We start from the raw sequence: 18,693 nt of genomic DNA, 5'->3' as shown, positions 1-18,693 counted from the left end.
TCTTCCAGAGCTAATTTTCTTCTTGTTTTTCAGATCTTTTGAAGAGTAATGGTTTTTAGAAATTGGTTGAAACTAGAAGTCTCTGAGGATGCAGATACACATGCAGTTTATGTCCATGATTTTTTGGGGTTGTTTTATGAAACAAGCTTTGGAGAAAAAGGGGGGAGAGGGGGAAGAGTACTGCCTTTACATTTGGGTCTTGTTTCCAGGATTGTGGTTTATGATTTTTTCAGATGATTGCTTAATCCCTAGAATAACAAGATGAGTTTGGGGCCTTTGATTTTTTTTTTTTTTTTTTCCCCGAGTTGTTTTGCGGTGAAGTGATCCTGTTAAAAAGGATCCTAATGCCTAAGGGGGGAGGATCAGTCGCTCAGATGCCAAGAGTTCTGGCAGATACTGCGGTGTTCCCACTGGCTTTCGTGAATTTGGGGAAAGATCTGTTTTCAGGATTGGATAAATTTTCTATAATTCAACCTCCCTGCTCTCTATACAGTGCCTCCAGTGAAGCAGAATTAAGGCTTGGCTGTAGACTGTTCATTGAGGAGAATTCTGCATAGCTGGGCCCGAAATAAAAGAATCACGTGGTGGTCTATTTGCCTATGCAGCCTTGTTCAGTGTGCAGAGAAACCAGGAGGGGACAAACCCTTTGACATTAGCATCTTTTCAGTTTGCATTTCACTGCACATAAAGCAGGTTTTGCAGCAAACCAGAGGAGAAAAAGACCCATATTAATCCTGTAGTGGAAAATTACTTTGTTGTGTGTCACTGCACAAGATGTCCAAAAGGTGCTGATAACATTTTGGAGTGGAAATGAGACCGACTGCCTGCCTGTGAACTCCAGCCCAGGAGCTGAGAGGTTCTCCCTGAATGTGCTTTCACACAGTTGGAAGGCTGATAGTGTGGGGTTGTGGTTTTTTTTTTTTTTTTCTTTTTTATTTTCTTGGCAGGGAACAAGTGAAATAAAAGATTAATCAGCTTGGGTGGCTCAGATGGCCTGTGTGGAGGGAGAAGAAAGATTGGTGATCCTTTCACCTTTTGGACTTGTAAGAAGGAGGAGCCTTTGCAACAACCACTGTCCAGACTTCGTCTAGGAAGGGAACATGAATGCTCTTGAAGATCCTACCTGGGCTAGAAACCATCCCTTGTTTAAAGCAAGACTAGCAAGGAAGACTGGAGGGCTTGCCAGTAACTTGATGTATGGGGTTGTTATGTAGTTTCTGCATGCCCCTGTGTGCCTTGGGGCTCAGTTGCAGTTTCCAGGTTGTAGAATAGATCATTTTGGGTACAACTCCGTTTACCCAAAGAAATTCATCCCAGTCCTTTAAATTCCCTTTGACTCTCAGTTTTCTGAATCCTTTGCTCATGTCTTCATCTACCTTCTGATTGTTACACTCTTGATCCTTGTCTGTGGGGAAGAACGTATTGGTTTTTTTTAATAAAGTGTTTTCTGTTGGAAAAGCGGGGGAATGTGTTCTTGTTATGCCATTATTCGTGTTGTTTATTTCTTCCTCTACCACTTCTGTCACCTGGTAATCAGGAGGTACCTTGCGTGACCAAGAATGAAAATGGTCTTGGCTTTCCCGTGCTCTGAATTCCTGCCAGGAGAGGATTGCCAGTTTGCAGTTCGAACAGCTGATGATTTGAGGGATACCAGAGCAAGCCAGAGAAACGACATTGGCTGAGCAAACATAGTCTCGTACTCTTGTGTCTGTGAGCGTTTTGTTTTATCATTGCCTCTGCTAGATGACAAAGACCGTGTGGGCTGTACGTGCATTTGCCTGTAGACCCTTTTGGGACTGCAAGCCCAGTGTGTGTGTGTTTCTGATAAATTTTGTTCTTGCTTGACTGCAGCTCTGATGTCTCTTGTTTCATCCTCGGCCTGCCCTTTCACCCTTGTAGTACAGCTGATGAGGAGATCCTAATGGAAACTCTCCTGGCTTACTTCTGATGCAGAAGTGATTCAGGTACTCTGCAGGGGAAATGATTTTAATCTGAGCCTGTATGCACAATGTGCCACAGTAGTGTAGTCATTGCACACTCTCTCTTCATGAAACCTTCTGACTTTGCTGGAGAGGAGGGAGTAACACCGGTACTGTGAATTGAACGATGCCTCTAGTAAATTTGCTTGCCTCGGTTGCTCTTTGCAGACACACTGTGATTGTGGACCATGGGTTGTGTGACGGTGCAGTAGTTAAACCTTAGTTTGGCAGTTGTTTTCCATGGTGACACCAAGGATGTTTGTGCCTGCAGTGCTGGTAAAGATAGCGCACTCAGGAGAAGCTGCCGTGAGAGGACCCCCAGCTCCTCTTCACTGGCCAGATACTCTTATTTTCTGCTCCAGTACAAAATATGCTTGCTCTGAGTGAATACAGGACCTTCATCCAGGTGTAAATTACCAGGAAAATTTTCTGTTTCTGATGTCACACTCACAGGAAAGACTTTTTTTTTTCAGATTTAAGTATGTCTGGGGAGAGAGTGTATTTTTCACATCTGCTTTGGAAACATTTGTGAAGCAAAAACTACTTCAGATTTTGCCTGTGTTTGGACAGAACACAGAAGTTGGGTAAAAGCCTTTGGTGAACAAAGGGAGAAAATGTGTCAGTGGGGATGTTTTTTGATTTGGGGGTGACTTGGGGTTGGGTGTTTTGGGTTGGTGTTGGTTTTTTGTTGTTTTGGTTTTTTAGACATTACTTTTATTGTTCCTGAAATCCATTTGTAATATTCTTCAGTGTCTTCAGTTTGCAGCTGCTTATTCTCTAACTCACTTGTATTTTCCAAATAAGACTGGCTGAGTTTCCTGGTAAAAAGGGGGTGAAAAGTGTGTTGCTGCTGCTTTTGCCTGAGCACACCAAAAGCTCCCTGTGCGGGGTATTTATTTCCTGAAATAGCTTTTCTGCAGAGCAGGAGCAGTTTAATTTAGCTAAATTGCTCACTGAAGACTTACCTGATAATTTTACAACGTCTGTATTTCAGCACGTTGTCTTGGATTTATCAGGAGAAGCTGTTTGTTGATGGATAGAAGCTTTGCCCTGGTTGCATTTTAAGTAGACATCTCCCTGGAGATGAGGTGTAAATGTCACATTACTGATTAGCATTTGGCGTGGGGTACCAGAGTAAAGGAAGAGATGTCTACGTTCAGTCTCCAAAAAAGGGAAACGAAAATCATTCCTGAGCTCTGACAGCATTACTCGGACAATGCTGTCTTCAGCATTTTCTGTTCCTGGGTCCATTGCAGCTGGGTCATGCTAAGTGCTTTTGCAACCCAGACATCTGAAGAGCCTGTGTTTTAATGTGGTCTGGTTGTGCCTGGAGGAGTTCGGACCTGACTCTGGTGTCTTTCTAAACAAGTGGGGTTTTCTTCTGTAGGACTGAAATTCTGGTGTATGCGAAAGTCCCCCAGGAGAGCTCTGTTTGGCTGCAGCAGGATCTGGGCCCCAGGCAGGACAGCTTGTTGGAAAGCCCACTCCTGCCTGGTTGCTCGCTCATGTTGCTGTTCTCCCTGGGGAGGTGGTGATGACAATCACCTCTCAAGCGTGAGGTGAGAGGAAACTGCGAGGTCGTGTTAACTCTGAGCAACCAGCCAAACGAGACAAAAAGTTTTAACGAAAAGACACACTTTTCTCACTGAAGAGAGCTAAATTATATCCTGATTGCTCAGCAACTACGTCAGCTGCCCTTCGGTGATCTCTTTTCCCCTTCTCTTCCACAAACCCGTTCCAGTGATGGAAATAGGCAGTAGGTGCTAATGTGGGGGTGGTTGTGGAAAGCTGGTTTTAATCTGAAAGTAGAGAGCTGTGATCAGTTGTGATTAGCCCAAGCAAAATGTGTGAGTTTTTCCAAAGTTGTGGGGTTTGTGTGTGTATTTAGCTGACCTTACAGCATTTCACAGTGGATTGCTCTGCAGACCCTGGCTCTAGAGTACATCTGCTGGGCCCCTCTCAAAGACCACAACTGTAGGCAGACTTTCTGTTGCTTGTTACTGCTTGTGCACTTGGGACTACTTCTGCCGCTGCCTCTCTTTGCTGCTCTCCATGGGACAGAGGTGGGTCAGTCTAAGGCTTTGGTACTCGCTAATGTTCTTTAAAAGTCCCTGGTTTGAACTGTTTCCTCTGCTAATTCTTTGCTCTTTCTGCTTTCCTTGATACTTCTGGAAACTGGGCTTGAGGTATGGAAATGTCACTGGAAGACTTGCTGGCTTTCTTCACCTCTTCGTTGTCAGGTTTGCCATGGGAAGTATTAAAATCTGTTGAACCTTTCGATGTGGGCTTGTTGCAGCCAGAGCTGGTTGGCAGTCTCTTAGTAATGTATTCTTTTTCCCTCTTGGAAAATGGCAGTTCCTTTAGCTTGTCGAGAAAAGTGCATCAGTTTTGATGGTAGGTGTGTCTGAAGTCCAGAATATGGTTCCTGGGTGAGAGAAGACAGACAGGTACTCGTAGGCAGGCAGTAATGTGATGGAGGCAGGTTTTGGACTGAGGATAGCCTGTTCCCTGTGACTACCTTAGCAATCCTGCCAAATCCTACCTGGGTGGGAGGGTTGGGGTGTCTCCTTTTTCACTGTGCTGAAAAACTGTTCCGGAGAATCTTGAGTTTAGCCTAGGGCTGCAAAAGCTGTTGATATCTTGAAGATTTTGGTGCATTATTGAACTATTTACATCCCACTTGTATTTCTTGTAGAAATGCTTAAAAAAGAGGTCCTCAGGCTCTCCATTTGATAGTTTCAACTAGCTGACGCTGTTCAAACCCTCTTAGCACTAGTGTGGAGCAAGTTCAGTGTGTCAGCTCCTAAAATTACCCAATGGGAAATTAATAATTTCATGCCTTTTGGAAAAATTGATCTCTGCTTTCAGCTGCCGTCAGTTCCCGATACAGAGAACTGGTTGCTCACTGGTGTGCAACATCGTTCCTGCTGAGGCTGTCTGCTGGGAAACAAAGGAAGTTGTTTTGCCTGAAGGGCTTACGTGCATTTAGCTTCTTGATTGCAATGATAGTTGAAGGCCTCAGAGTTTCTGCCTGTAAAATGTTAATCAACTAGATCATTAGAAGTACACCTTTATGTGTACAAACATGCATATATACATATACACACATATGTATTTGGTAATTATTCTGAGGCAAGAAAGTATATTTTGAGAAAAATTGCTTAACTAGCTGCTGTGTGACTCTTCAATTATTTTTTTTTGTGTGTGTGTGATGGTGGTTTGGGGTTTTTTGGTAGCTTACTCTTCCCAATCAGAATACTTAGGAGACTATAGAAATAAAATGTTGGGGCAATTGTTCCAAACTCAGTCTGGACTCATAGAGAATGATGCTGCAGATAAGAAATTTCATAATGTTTTATAACTTAGAAAGATTTGCTTTCCAGGGCATTGAGAGGATGCACCCTTACAGCTGGACAAGGCAGAATGTTTGCTCCAGCCTGTACGTGAGATCATGTGTAATTTTATCAGTCTCATTACACATAGTTCCTCAAAATATGTGAAAATCTAACTGAACAAAATCTTGCTGATAGTGATTTAATTGGGAGGTGCAGTCAGGCTGCTTTTTGGAGACAAACGATAAGCACTTCTAGAGATCCTGAAATCTGATAAAGCTGCAGAAAAAAGCTCTTGTTACAGTGTTTTAAAATGTAATCAGTGGGGAGTTTCTGTTCCCTTTTTCTAAGCTGCGTGTCATCAGCTGACAGTTTGGTTACTTCTGCTTCTCTCCAACAACTGAGGCTACGTGAACTGTTTAAAGTTAGTTTTGTTTAAAGAGTAAATGACCAGTTTTTCAGATACACCAACCGCACAGATTGTTGTGAAAATTGCTTCATAAAATTCGTGCTGTATTCAGGTCTCTCTTTCTCTCTCTCTCTTTTTTTTTTTTTTTTTTAAACTCTTCTACAGGCGATATGGATTATGGTTTCGATTGCGGAAGTTAATCATCTGGTTGCTGGGAGTGTACATAGCCATTCCATTTCTAGTAAAACTTTGCCCTGCTATTCAGGCAAAGCTGGTCTTCCTAAACTTTGGTAAGTGACTCAGTCTGGGGTGGGTGAGGGGTGAAGGGGAGGAGTGTCTTTATCTTTCATTTGCCTGCCTGCACTTTCACCCTGCATGCGTACAGCTTGTGAAGGATGTGAACTTTCACAGGTTGTAAGTTCTCCAGGCTATGGTTTAGAGAACATTCTCTGTGGCCCTAGTGGTTTTTGTAGTATGCTTTTATATAAATACAGTGACCAAACTGAAGGCACCTTTGAGCCCAAAGGGTCTGAAGGAAAACCGTGCAGTATGTCAAATACATTTTTCTGAAGAGTTCAACAAAGTTGCATGAATAGACAGCAAGCAAGTGAAATTAAATCCAATGAATTGTTTTCCAGGCAGTGACTCTTCACCTGAAGGAGAATATTCTAGTGGGGTCAGAAGAGGCGTGTTCATGCAGTCAGATTGAATGTTCTCCTTGTGTCTGTTTAGCCTTTGCATTTGGTCAAATTGGCGGTACAGTGGGTCTGGTGAGATTGCTCAGCTCCCAGGTCGCCCAGGAAGGCCCAAGCGTCCACAGGATGGAACATCACTGTATGAGAGAGGCTTCTTTGTCACCTAAATTTGTCTTCAAACCTCACTTGTGTTTTGTAATGAAGTTTTCAAAAATATCTTCCTTTGATTGTAGAAGCTAGAAGGACCAACTACGGATATGTTGCTTTTATATAACTTCGTCATTTTGATTGCATCCTCTGTATATTCTAACACCTTGGATCATGGTCCTCGTGAAGTGTGCGCATGTGCAGGCCAGCTCTTGTGCCTTGATTTTCAGAACTGACAGCTGGGTAATCTGAATAATGCAGGTTACTTCCATTTTTCATCACCTTGCTTTTTCAGTGATGATTTTAATTTGCCCTTGCAGAGCTTTGTTAGGTTCCCCTGAAGTTCCTACCTCTATTCATTCCCAAGTGACTGAAATTGTCCCCTAACACTTGCGCTAATATCACTGCAGCATTGTTCCCACTGCTTTATATAAATGGCAGTCAAATTTTACTTGTGACAATACTCCTATGAAAAACTATTTGTCTTAATACAGAGTGCATTCTAGCACACTTATTAGAAGGACATTGGCATGTTTGAGTAATTCTTCTCCACTGGAGAATGACATTTATTCTTCAGAGGAGTGGTGTAGGGTTTGTCCTGTCATAGAGTTTTTTAACCTTCTGAGTATAAATCACTACTCCTTGGCCACCTTTTTCTCCTCTTTTTGTGTAGTTTGGGATTTGCTTCCAAAACAGTAGCACAGAGCTTCAGGAGAAAGTGTTTCCATTTGTTTCTCGAGATAGCTAAAGATGAATCGATGGCTGTGCTCCCACTGTTTGCAACCGAACCAATGTTGGGATTTGTTCTTGTGGACAGTCTTTTATTCCAGGTTATGAGATACATGGGCAGATGGCTAAAGATTTCAAGCTGTCTCCACTGGAAGTCTTCAGAAAACTGAGATTTCTAGAAACATAAATACAGAGTAGATGAGATTTGGTGTATCAATGTGATTAACAAATTGTGATTTTTGTCATGTGATGTGTTGTGATACCAAATAGCTCTAAAACATGTGACTAAAAAAACCCCAAACCCCTTGTGCTAAATCTCCACATGATACATGCCTATATGATGATGAGGACAATCTGTTTATGTGTGTGGAATAGATGGACCATCCTAGTGATAGATGCCATACATAAAAAATACCTGTACTTCTGCATTTTTCTCTTGCTTAGAGGTAGATTCTTACCTGGGCCCCATCACTAACATTGGTATGTTCCTGTTCGTACCTTTGTAATACAAAATCTGGCAAGGAAGATTTGGCAAATGGGACAATCAAGGCACAGAGAAGTTGAATAATTTTCCCAGAACACTGCTAAAAGTGACTTGTGTGCCTGTCCAGACCTCAAATGCAGAACTTACTGTCCTCTTAGAGGATCCGCCACCCTTGTGAGAGTGTTGCTGAGTTCTGCGGTGACAGTGCAGTGACCCAATGGGTCTCTGGTGGTGTGCGTGCTTTGGGAGTCTTCCACATGCTTTTGCAAAAGAGCAAATGCAGCCTTGCACAGGTATAGATTTGCAGTCTAAGGGGCCAGATTTGTGAGGTTAATGTTTGCTGTTGTCTGCCTTGGTTTTCATGTTTGTGGAATGTTTAGTGATATTTTTTTTTTTTTTTTTTTTTTTGGTGGGAGTATGTGAAGTGAGATTTGACTGTCGCCGTTATCAGTGCTTCTTTGTAAATAGCACAAAAAGTTTGGTATGTTAATTGTTATGCCACTAAACATCAAGCAGACAGACTTCCTGGTTCTGCTGGAGTTTATGGGGAAAAGCCTGAACCACTGGGAGAAGAGTGTCCTTAAAACTGCTTGATGCTGTCAGAAGATTTCTATAGTGTCTCTCTTGGTATTGGGTGTGTCAGAGGCTGCCTAGAGAGGCCATACTTCATTGGTGATGAAAAGAAAGCACTTAGACTGAGCACTTCCCCTCATTTAGCACATTGCACAGCGTCCATAACATGTAGCTTGTTACAAGCGATGGAAAACAAAATGCTGAAAATGTTTGATGTTTGACTTTCCTGATGTTGCTCATGTTTGAATTATTGAATATAACAAACAACTGTGTGTTGTATAAGTTGGGGAACATAAAACACTTGGAAGAGTGAATTGAGGTGTAATGATTTTGTTTTCAGGGATCTCTTCCTGAAGAGATGAAGTTTCCAGCCTAACATGATCTCTTTTAAATGCTGAAGTGTCTGGGAGATATGGCAATTATTTGATAGTCTTTGGAGAGGGAGCTAACAAACTGCATATCCTCCTCAAAGGCTCAGGAGGACAGTGTTTAACACATTTTATCTTACCCTTACAGGACAAGAGTAATGTGGCATCTGCTACTGTAATGCAATATCTCCTTTAGATTGTTGTGTTATAGAAGCTGAAACCACATGTCATCCTGAAATAACATCACAGCTCTGGGATGCACCCTTTATCCCAGGGAGTTTGTCCTATCGGTGACTTCCATTACAGCTACAATGCAAGCAGTAAAAGGATTTCCAAATCAGCTAACCCACCCCATTGACACAGCACAAGTGACTGTCTTGTGTGGGGGAGATTTACAAAGCAGACTGGGCAAAGACAGTTAAATGTGTGTCACAGAAAGATTTGTCTGTCTCCCCACCTCTTGATTTCAGCCTGCTCCCTGTTTTTTTGATGGTTGCTTGTGTTTTCTTACCTTGCTCTCTTTGATGTTCATATTTTAGTCACAGCTGTAGCCAGTTCATCCTTTCACACAAAATGAATAAGGTCTTCTCAGCACAGTGGACCAATTTGTACAACTCTCTAGTGCCTTGGTAAACCAGTTTTGTAAGGAAAAAAAAAGGTAAAAATTAAAAGACTTTGTATTCTTTTCTTTTTTTTTTTATTATTATTTTTTTCTTTTCTTTTTTTGTATTTCAGTGAGGGTCCCATATTTCATTGACTTGAAAAGACCACAGGATCAAGGTTTAAACCACACCTGTAACTATTACCTGCAGCCAGAAGAGGATGTAACCATCGGAGTCTGGTAAGGGAACCTGTTCTGTACAGTATGTGCCATGCACCTTTATCCTTATTTTTGTTCTCTGTGTTGCCTATCCAGTATTTTTCCTGTGCATGTGACAACCATTGCCTGCTCTGATTTGTGGATGTTTGTCTTTTCCTCTGCCAAGTGACTAAGTTCATGTTGAAAAGTATGCAAATCTCTGGAGCTTGTCTGAACTCAGATCAGTAATGCGTGAAACACAATTGGACAACCTCTACGTTCAGAGAGATTTCATAGTTTGGAATCGTAAGGGTTACAGGTTTGCATTGCTACAAAGATCATGCCTCCATATCAGATGAGACCCAAGGAGTTATAAGTTTTGTCAATTGCTGTTCATATTTTGTTTTGCAAAATAAATGTGGGGGAAGATAGGACAACAGGATCAAAGTGTTCAGAGTGGGAGGAAGAATATTGTGTGTATAAAACATATGTAAGGTTTGGAGAGTGGTTGAGAACGGAACATGCAGTTTACTCTCTTAACAAAACAAGTGGCAGTGTTAGAGCTCACTTGTCATTCCTTCCTTGTGAAGAAGACTTTCTGGGCCCAAGCAAGGGCAATTCACTTTAGCTCCTTGTTACCCAGGATCAGCTCAGATGACTGGTTCCCTGACTGAAAAGGCCTGCTTTCCACACTTCCCATATTATTATGCCAGCTCAAACCAGCTTCTGCATCTATTCCTTGTGATTGCTTTCCTGTGCCTTTGAAAATTCTGGTGTTGAGACATGACAGAAAGTTCCTTCTAGCTTTGAAGAAAAAGAAGTGCCTGTAGTTTGAATATGTATGCAAGAGCAACAAACACCTGAAAAAAAGGCTAGACAGCATGTCAGGTGTGGAGGGAAGGGGGCTGTTCCTTAATACAGCCAGTGATGTCAGATCTGTAAGCTCTAGGATTTGGGGTTTTCAGTCATGTGTGTGTAACTTGTGTGTGTCCATTAATGCAGCAGAGATTTTCTCTTCACTTGAGGGTATATGACCTTTTGAATGGGACAGGGGTATCCTGCTGCATAAAGGTGGTTCCTTCCCTTTACGTGAATTTTGCTGAAAGACATCTTTAGAAACTGGAAGTTCAATCTTTCCAGGGTAAGCTGATAAATAATGGTTTGTATCTTCATTTGGACAATTAAAATTGTACCTGCCAAGCTGTTGAATAAGCTTAGATTGCAGTATTGAGATTTTTATTTTATTTTGTTTTTATTACAAGTATACTGTGTATCTTTACTAAAACAGAGCTTCCAGCTTGTGGTGGCAATTCAGAGTCCGTGTCATTTGTCTTGATGCTATGAGAGAGGTTTTCACAAAAGTTTGGAGCCTTTAATGCCAGTGTAAGGTCTTGTGTTCGGTATGTTTCTGAAACAAAGTCCTCAGCCTGCTTTGCTCATAAGCTTGCAAAAGTCTTGAGGTAGAACAGTTAGAGAAGTTGTGAGTCCTACAGTTATTGGGGCTTTTTTCCTCCTCCAGAACTCAACGTCTACTGGCTGCATGCATGCAAGTAGATTTTTCACATCGTTTCCCCCTGTGTTGGTTTGTTGTCTGAGCCTTACATCTGGGAGGAAGGTGTGGTAGATGGAGTTTGCCTTTCTTCCAAGGAGAAAGGCATGTGAGTACTGAAGTTACTTCTGACAGCTGTAAGCTAGCTCCCTTTTCAACAATTTGAGATGGTTGTGGGCATGTAATCACTTTCTATGTTTGTCTTCTAGTGTTGTTATCCCATTTAAATACCTGCCTTCTCTTTGGTCTGTCATTCCTCTTTCTGTTCCACCAGTGCTGAATTCTTCCTAACAAGCTGCCTAGCTATATTCTCTACAGAAGAACCGCTGCAAGTTAAAACATTCCTGGATCATTAGCTTTTCCAACTAAAACATTATACCTTCAATAACCTGGTGTCTGAAAACAAAATACACGATCTTCTCATCAGACCCTGAGCCCCTCTTTTTCTTCAGATTGACTATGGAGTCAGATATGCCTCTTGCTCACCAAACATTCTTTCCAAAAGCAGCTGACTTTGATTATTCTGAATACTTGCTAACCTAGCTGTGCATCTTGTTTATGGTGTACAAGTTTGTTAATTGAAGTAACTAAGTGCCATAAAAGCTGAGGAATTGAGATTCTTTCTCCGGAACAGTGGGATGTTCAGTAACTGTGCTTTGGGTTTGCCTGTGAAGTTTGATGCCTTGCACAGCCCTGAGTTTTGAAGGCATTGGTGATAGAGGTGAAAAAGTAGAAATAACCCTAGCCACTGCCTTTTAATTTTGGTCATTTGTTGGCTAATCGTGACAGTTTTATGAAGAGTGTGTGTGAGGTATATAATCCTGAGTTAATGAGTTGATCAGAAAAACTCAAAATTCAAGTGGCAGACACTGAGTAGCAACAGGATAATGTAAATTTTCCCTTCTGTATACAGGCATACGGTCCCTGCAGCCTTATGGAAGAATGCTCGAGGGAAGGACCAATTGTGGTTTGAAGATGCTTTGGGTTCCAGCCATCCTGTAATCCTTTACTTGCACGGCAATGCGGGAACAAGGTGAGGCACGAAACAGTGATGGCTTTGTTTCATGCTGTGTTTTCCTAGTTTGCCACAGCTTCAACACATTGATAAGAAAGATGGGGACAAACTTTTTAGTAGGACGTGTAGCGATAGGACAAGGGGTAATGGTTTTAAACTAAAAGAGGGTAGATTTAGCACAGATATAAGGAAGAAAATTTTTATGATATGGGTGGTGAAACACTGGAACGGGTTGCTCAGAGAGGTGGTAGATGCCCTATACCTGGAAACTTTCAAGGTCAGGTTGGATGGGGCTCTGAGCAACCTGATCTAGTTGAAAATGTCCCTGCTCATTGCAGGGAGGGTGAACTACATGACCTTTTAAAGGTCCCTTCCAACCCAAACTATTTTATGATTCTATGATTAAAACCAAAATAAAAGCAGTTTGGTGCTTCTCCTTTCTTTTAAAAGGAAAGCATGTTTTAAGAAATGATGCCTCCCCATTTATTGAATGTGGGAATAGATTTAATGCAGTAATCAGAGATATCTGATATTGTAGCTTACCTTGTATCCTCTGCTAGAAGCCAGGAGTCTGTGACACTTACTAGATGAAGTAGGGAGAAGTACTTCTTTTCGGTGTAGTGGTCTATGAATCAAGACATGGGATAGTGTTAGTGCTTCTGTATACGTGATTTACTTCTTTAAATACACTTTCCAGTTCCTTTTGTGAGCTTATTTTAGTAGTTAATGCATTCTGAGGGAAAAAAAAAATCAGAAGGAAAGAGGAAGGTAATGTGCTGGTCTTGTTTGATTATTCTGTACACACAGGACATTTGTCTGGAACAGGAGCATTTCTAAAATTTGTAATTTTATAGTTGACCACGTGTATCAGCTAAAGAAGTAGGTTGGTTCTCTATACTTTGTTGCTGGATGCTAAAAACTATTAGTGCAGTGTGAAACTTCCTGGATGTTTCTCAGAATCATATTCTTACTACCACATCTCTGCATGATACAGTTCTTTAGCTCATTTATTAGAACATGGTCTTTTTCCTTACTAATATGTATCTTACAAAGAGTATCAGCCCCTACCTGAGTTTTGAGTGCCAGTTCTTTTTGAGTGCATGTTCTTTTGAAGCTGATGTCTGCTCATAGATACTCTGCCAGAGCAGAAACATTGCAGAAGTACAAGTTCCATGATGTAAAGCGAAGAAACTCTGTTTTAACTGTGCTGATAGTGAAGGTTCACTAGCCTTTACATTGCAGGAACATTGCCCCTTTTCACCTAAATTCTTGTCTTAGCAGTGTTCTTTTTTGGTATAAGGGTATGGTGTGGAACATGTTTGCTGTGAGCCAGGAAATGTTATGAGCAGATGGGTCTTTGGAAACTGACCTTGTCTTCTTGTGCTGATGTATTACAAGGTTTAATCAAATTGTTCCATTATTTTTCAAATACTGCTTTGCTTGTTTTCTTGCCTTTATTGGATGTAGCAAATGATACTAATGGAAGCTGTTCTGCAGCTTAATGGTGGTAATTTGGGATCAGTATCTCTCTTATGTGCATATTGATTAGATTTACTTCTTGGGTCCCCCAAGTGCTACTGAGATAAAGTACCGAGCTATGGATCGATTACATATTTCACATTTCGCTTTACTCTGTGTTTTGGAGAAGCTGGAGGTGTATTGGCTGCCATTTCAGCTTTAATATATATTGCCGTGTTTCTACACTGCATATTCAGTCTCTTGTCAAAGGGCTGCGTTATTGATGCAGGCTGCATTAACCATAAGTAAAAGGCACTGCCTTGGCTTTCTGGTTTGCCTGAGTGGTCTGGAGCAGAGGCAAAAATGTTACGTCTACTTGATCCCCTTAGAAAAAATTCCTCTGTTGCACTTTGAGGAATGCATGAAAAGACACCAATGTGTGCACATCAAGGATGACTTTTCAAGCAAGTGTGTCTTCTTCAGACTTGTATGATTCAAAATGACTTACAAGCAACCCCTTGCATTTTGCTCTGAGTGTTTTTGGCTGCATTAGGTATTTTGTAGTGCAGTTGGAGCTGACAGCTTTTGGCTGGTAAGTGCATGTGTTCTTAGAGGGAGGTCTGGAAAGTGGCATTTTGGTTTAGAGGCTGCACTAACCAAACCAGTCATAGTGTGAATGTTTTGGAGTTTTCATATGAGTACAGGAGTAAATCTACTCTTACATCCATCCTAGACTAAAGTTTGAGTGTGGATTAGCCATGTCATGGTGTGGATATATTTTAAAGCATGTAATGGCACATTCACTCTCCTTTCCATTTTATTGTCTAGATTTCAATTTATGAAAAAAGCATTAAAGCAGATTCTTCCCCCAGACTTATTTATAGTGTTCGACTCTGGTTTTCTCTGCTCAGTCTTTTGCACATGTCCTTTCTGTCCTTGTGTTTGGAGCCAGGTGAGAAATTCCAAGAGCCAGCTGCTTGGGTTAACGTGGTGAGTTCTACTGAGAGCATCACACCTTGGAGAGCAGGGGTTACTGGCTGGGGCAGCACTGGTGGCAGGAGCACAGGGTCTGCAAAGCCAACAGGGACAGGCTGTTTTGGATTTATTACAGGCTTTGGAAAAGGCGGATAGGAGGGTGGGTTGAAAAGTTTGTCTTTTCTTGCTGTGAGAAGAGGTTTTTAGGGAGAAGTTGACTTAAAAACTATGTCCTGCATAGCTCAGCAAAGTCTTGCTGTCTCCTTGAAGCCTGTGACAAAGCAGTTACGGTCTTTCTTGTGTTTGGCATGTTAGTGTTGAACTGGAAGCCTGAGGAAATTGGGAAAGTCTGTTTCTGGAAGCTTAAATGTTCACATGTGGTTTTTTTGTTTGTTTGGTGTTTTTTTTTTTTTTCTCCTCTTCATGAATCACTTTCGGCAGAGGAGGAGATCACCGCGTGGAGCTTTACAAGGTAAGTGGCTGCACGTGTTGTCCAGGCAGTTGCATTGACTCATGAGATGTGCACAGACTTGACAAGACTGCTCATTACAGCCCACTGCCAACAGGCAGATGATAGTCTCCTCTAGATATGAAGCGTGTATGGCAAAAGGAGTCTGTAAGCAATGAGCACACTTCCTCACATTAAGAGATATTTGAAAGACCTTTTACATACTGCTGTTAACTGTCAGCTCCAACTGAGCTAACCAGGTTCTTTGCCAGGAATACTTTCACAACACAGTTAATAGGAAAAATTAAAAGTTTTATTTAATCACAGCCATAATTTCATTGATTATACTAGTGTACTAATTTAAGGTACCATTTAAGAGTATTCTTTCATATGTTACCAGTCTCTATATACTCACCATCATAGAATAGAATATTTTCATTTGGAAGGGATCTACTGTAATCATCCAGTCCAACTGCCTGACCACTTCATGGCTGACCAAAAGTTAAAGCATATTAAGGGCATTGTCCAAATGCCTCTTAAACACTGAAAGGCTTGGGGCGTTGACTACCTATCCAGGAAGCCTCCTCCAATGTTTGACCACCCTCTCTGTAAAGAAACGCTTCCTAATGTCCAGTCTAAACCTCCCCTGGCACAGCTTTGAACCATTCCTACGTGTCTGTATTGGGTCTGGCTGAGATGGAGTTAATTCTCCCCACAGCAGCCCTCATAGTGCTGTGCTGTGTATTGGTAGCTAGCAAACTGTTGATAACACACCAGTGTTTTGGCTACTACTGAGAGGACTCATTGTTCCCCCGCTCCAGCGTGGGGTCCCTCTCACGGGAGACAGTCCTTCACGGCCTTCTCCAACGTGAGTCTCCTCCATGGGGTGCAGACCTTCAGGAGCAAACTGCTCCAGCGTGGGTCCCCCACGGGGTCACAAGTCCTGTCAGCAAACCTGCTCTGGCGTGGGCTCCTCTCTCCACGGATCCACAGGTCCTGCCAGGAGCTTGCTCCAGCGTGGGCTTCCCACGGGGTCACAGCCTCCTTCAGGTGTCTCCACCTGCTCCGGCGTGGGGTCCTCCACAGGCTGCAGGTGGAATCGCTACACCCCCTCATCCTCCCTCCATGGGCTGCAGGGGGACAGCCTGCTTCACCATGGTCTTCACCACGGGCTGCAGGGGAATCTTGCTCCGGCGCCTGGAGCACCTCCTCCCCCTCCTTCTGCACTGACCTTGGTGTCTGCAGATGTTCTTACATCTTCTCCCTCCTCTCTCTGGCTGCAAAAGCGCTCTCTAACTGTTTTTTTTCTCTTTCTTAAATATGTTATCACAGAGGCGCTGATTGGCTTGGCCTTGGCCAGCGGCGGGTCCGTCTTGGAGCCGGCTGGCATTGGCTCTATCAGACACAGGGGAAGCTTCTAGCAGCTTCTCACAGAAGCCACCCCTGTAGCCCCCCCGCTACCAAAACCTTGCCACGCAAAACCAACACAGTGTCCTATCACTGGATCCCAGGGAGAAGAGCTCAGCACCTCTCTCTCCACTTCCCCACCTCAGAAAGCTATAGAAAGCAATGAGGTTTCCCATCAACGTCCTCCTCTCCAAACTAGACAAACCCAGAGTCCTTAGCCACTCCTCACAGGACATGCCCTTCCAGCCCTTTCACCAGCTTTGTTGCCTTCCTCTGAATGCATTTGAGTACCTTCACAGCCTTTTTAGATTGTGGAGCCCAGAACTGCACACAAGGTGAAGCCTCACCAACACTAAGTACAGTGGGATAATAGCCTCTTTTGACTGGCAGGTGATGCTGTGTTTGATGCCAACCAGCACCCCCAGATCCCTTTCTGCAGGGCTCCTCTACAGCCACTCATCTCCCAAATTATACTTGTGTACAGCATTAGTCCATCCTAGGTGCAGAATCTGGCACTTGGACTTGTTAAATTTCATCCCATTAATCATTGCCCAATGCTCCAATCTATCTAGATCCTTCTGCAAGGCCTCTTGTCCCTCAAGAGAGTCCACAGCACCTCCCAGTTTGGTGTCATCTACAAACTTGCTAATGGTGCATTCAACTCTGGCATCCAGATCATTGATAAATATATTGAACAGCACTGGTCCTAGAATTGAGCCCTGAGGAGCACCACTGGTGACTGGTCACCAGCCAAATGCAGCCCCATTCACTACAACCCTTTGAGCTCTGCCCTTCAGCCAGTTCCTCATGCAGTGCACCATGTACCTGCTCATCCCACAGCTGGACAACTTGTCCAGAAGGATGCTGTGAGAGACAGTATCAAAAGCCTTACTAAAATCCAGAAAAACTACGTCCACCACCTTCCCTTCATCCACTAGGTGGGTGACCTTATTATAGAAGGATATCAAATCAGTTAGGACTTTCTCTTTGTGAACCTGCGTTGAGTGTGCCTGATGATTGTATTATTCTTTAAATGCCTTTCAGTAGCACCCAGTATGATCTTCTCCATATTTTTTCCAGGAACTGAGATTAGTCTAAACAGGTCTGCAGTTCCCTGGGTCTTCCCTTACACCCTTTTTGTAGATTGGAATGACATTGGCTAGCTTCCAGTCAGTGGGGACCTCCCCAGACTCTCAAGACCTCTAATAGAGGATCAAGAAGGTTCCTGCCATAATATCTGCAAGCTAATCCAGTACTCTGGGATGAATCCCATCAGGGTCCATGGACTTGTGAACATTCAGCTGATACAGCTGGTCCCTTACAATTTCATTGTCCGCAAATGGAAAGTCACTGTTCCCACACTCATGTTCTCCAATGCAAGGGACTGGGCAGCCCAAGGTCTGTTAGTATTATTAAAGACTGAGGGGAAAAAAGCATTAAATGCCTCTGCTTTTTCTTCATCCCTATTAGTCAGATCACCATCTTCATCAAGTATGGGTCCAATGTTTTCTTTAGACCTGCTGTTGCTATTAACATACTTAACAAGAAGGGCTTTTTTTTTTTTTTTTTTAATCTGACACGACACTGGCCAGTTTCAACTCTAATTGAGCTTTAGCCTTTGATGTCTTCTCCCTGCATATATGAACCACAGCTCCGTAACCTTCCTGCAAAGCCTGACTTTGCTTCCAGAGATCATACAATTTCTTTTTCCTCTTGAGCTTCATGGGGAGTTCCCTGTTCAGCCAAGCTGGTCTTCTGCCCTGCTTGCTTGACTTACAACACAGTGGAATTGCCTGCTCCTGTGCTTCTAAAAGGTGGTTCATAAAGACTGACCAGCACTCATGGATGGACTCCTGAGCCCTCAAAAGCAGATTCCCAGGGTACTCTGCTAAATAGCTCCCTGTGTAGCTTGAAGTTTGCTCTCCTGAAGTCCAGGGTAGCAACTCTGCTATCCTTTTTTCTCATTGTATTGAATGTAATGAGAATGACCATTTCATGATCACTGTGGCCAAGACAGCTGCCTACCATCACCTTCCCCACAAGTCCTTCTCTATTCACAAATAGCGAGTTTAGGAGGGCATCTTTCCTAACTGGCTCACTGGGTACTTGTGACAAGAAGTCATCTCCTACAAACATCAAGAATTTCCCAGATCTGCAGTATGGTATTCCCAGTTGATGCCTGGGAAGTTGAAATCTCCCATAAGGACAAGGACTACTGATCCAGAAATTTCTTCTAATTGTCTATAGAATAACTCATCAGTGCTTACATCCTGGCTGTGGTATTGGTAGTAGACACCCACTACAACATCTCCTTTGCTTTCCATCC

At 42.7% G+C, this 18,693-nt stretch overlaps 1 protein-coding gene across 1 annotated transcript in view; it reads left to right on the top strand.

The window, feature by feature from the left end:
- Positions 1 to 18,693, top strand: part of ABHD12 (abhydrolase domain containing 12, lysophospholipase) — a 50,591-nt gene that overhangs the window by 15,335 nt on the left and 16,563 nt on the right. The window contains exons 2-5 of the mRNA XM_075749526.1: positions 5,886 to 6,010; positions 9,452 to 9,557; positions 11,978 to 12,097; positions 14,954 to 14,984. Of these exons, the coding sequence (XP_075605641.1) occupies positions 5,886 to 6,010; positions 9,452 to 9,557; positions 11,978 to 12,097; positions 14,954 to 14,984 (382 nt within the window). The remainder of the gene's footprint in view (positions 1 to 5,885; positions 6,011 to 9,451; positions 9,558 to 11,977; positions 12,098 to 14,953; positions 14,985 to 18,693) is intronic.

This window comes from Balearica regulorum, chromosome 3, assembly GCF_011004875.1.
Source record: "Balearica regulorum gibbericeps isolate bBalReg1 chromosome 3, bBalReg1.pri, whole genome shotgun sequence".
Lineage (NCBI taxonomy): Eukaryota > Metazoa > Chordata > Aves > Gruiformes > Gruidae > Balearica > Balearica regulorum.
Note: the sequence above shows the minus strand (reverse complement) of the source record. Positions and strands in the feature narration are given on the sequence as shown.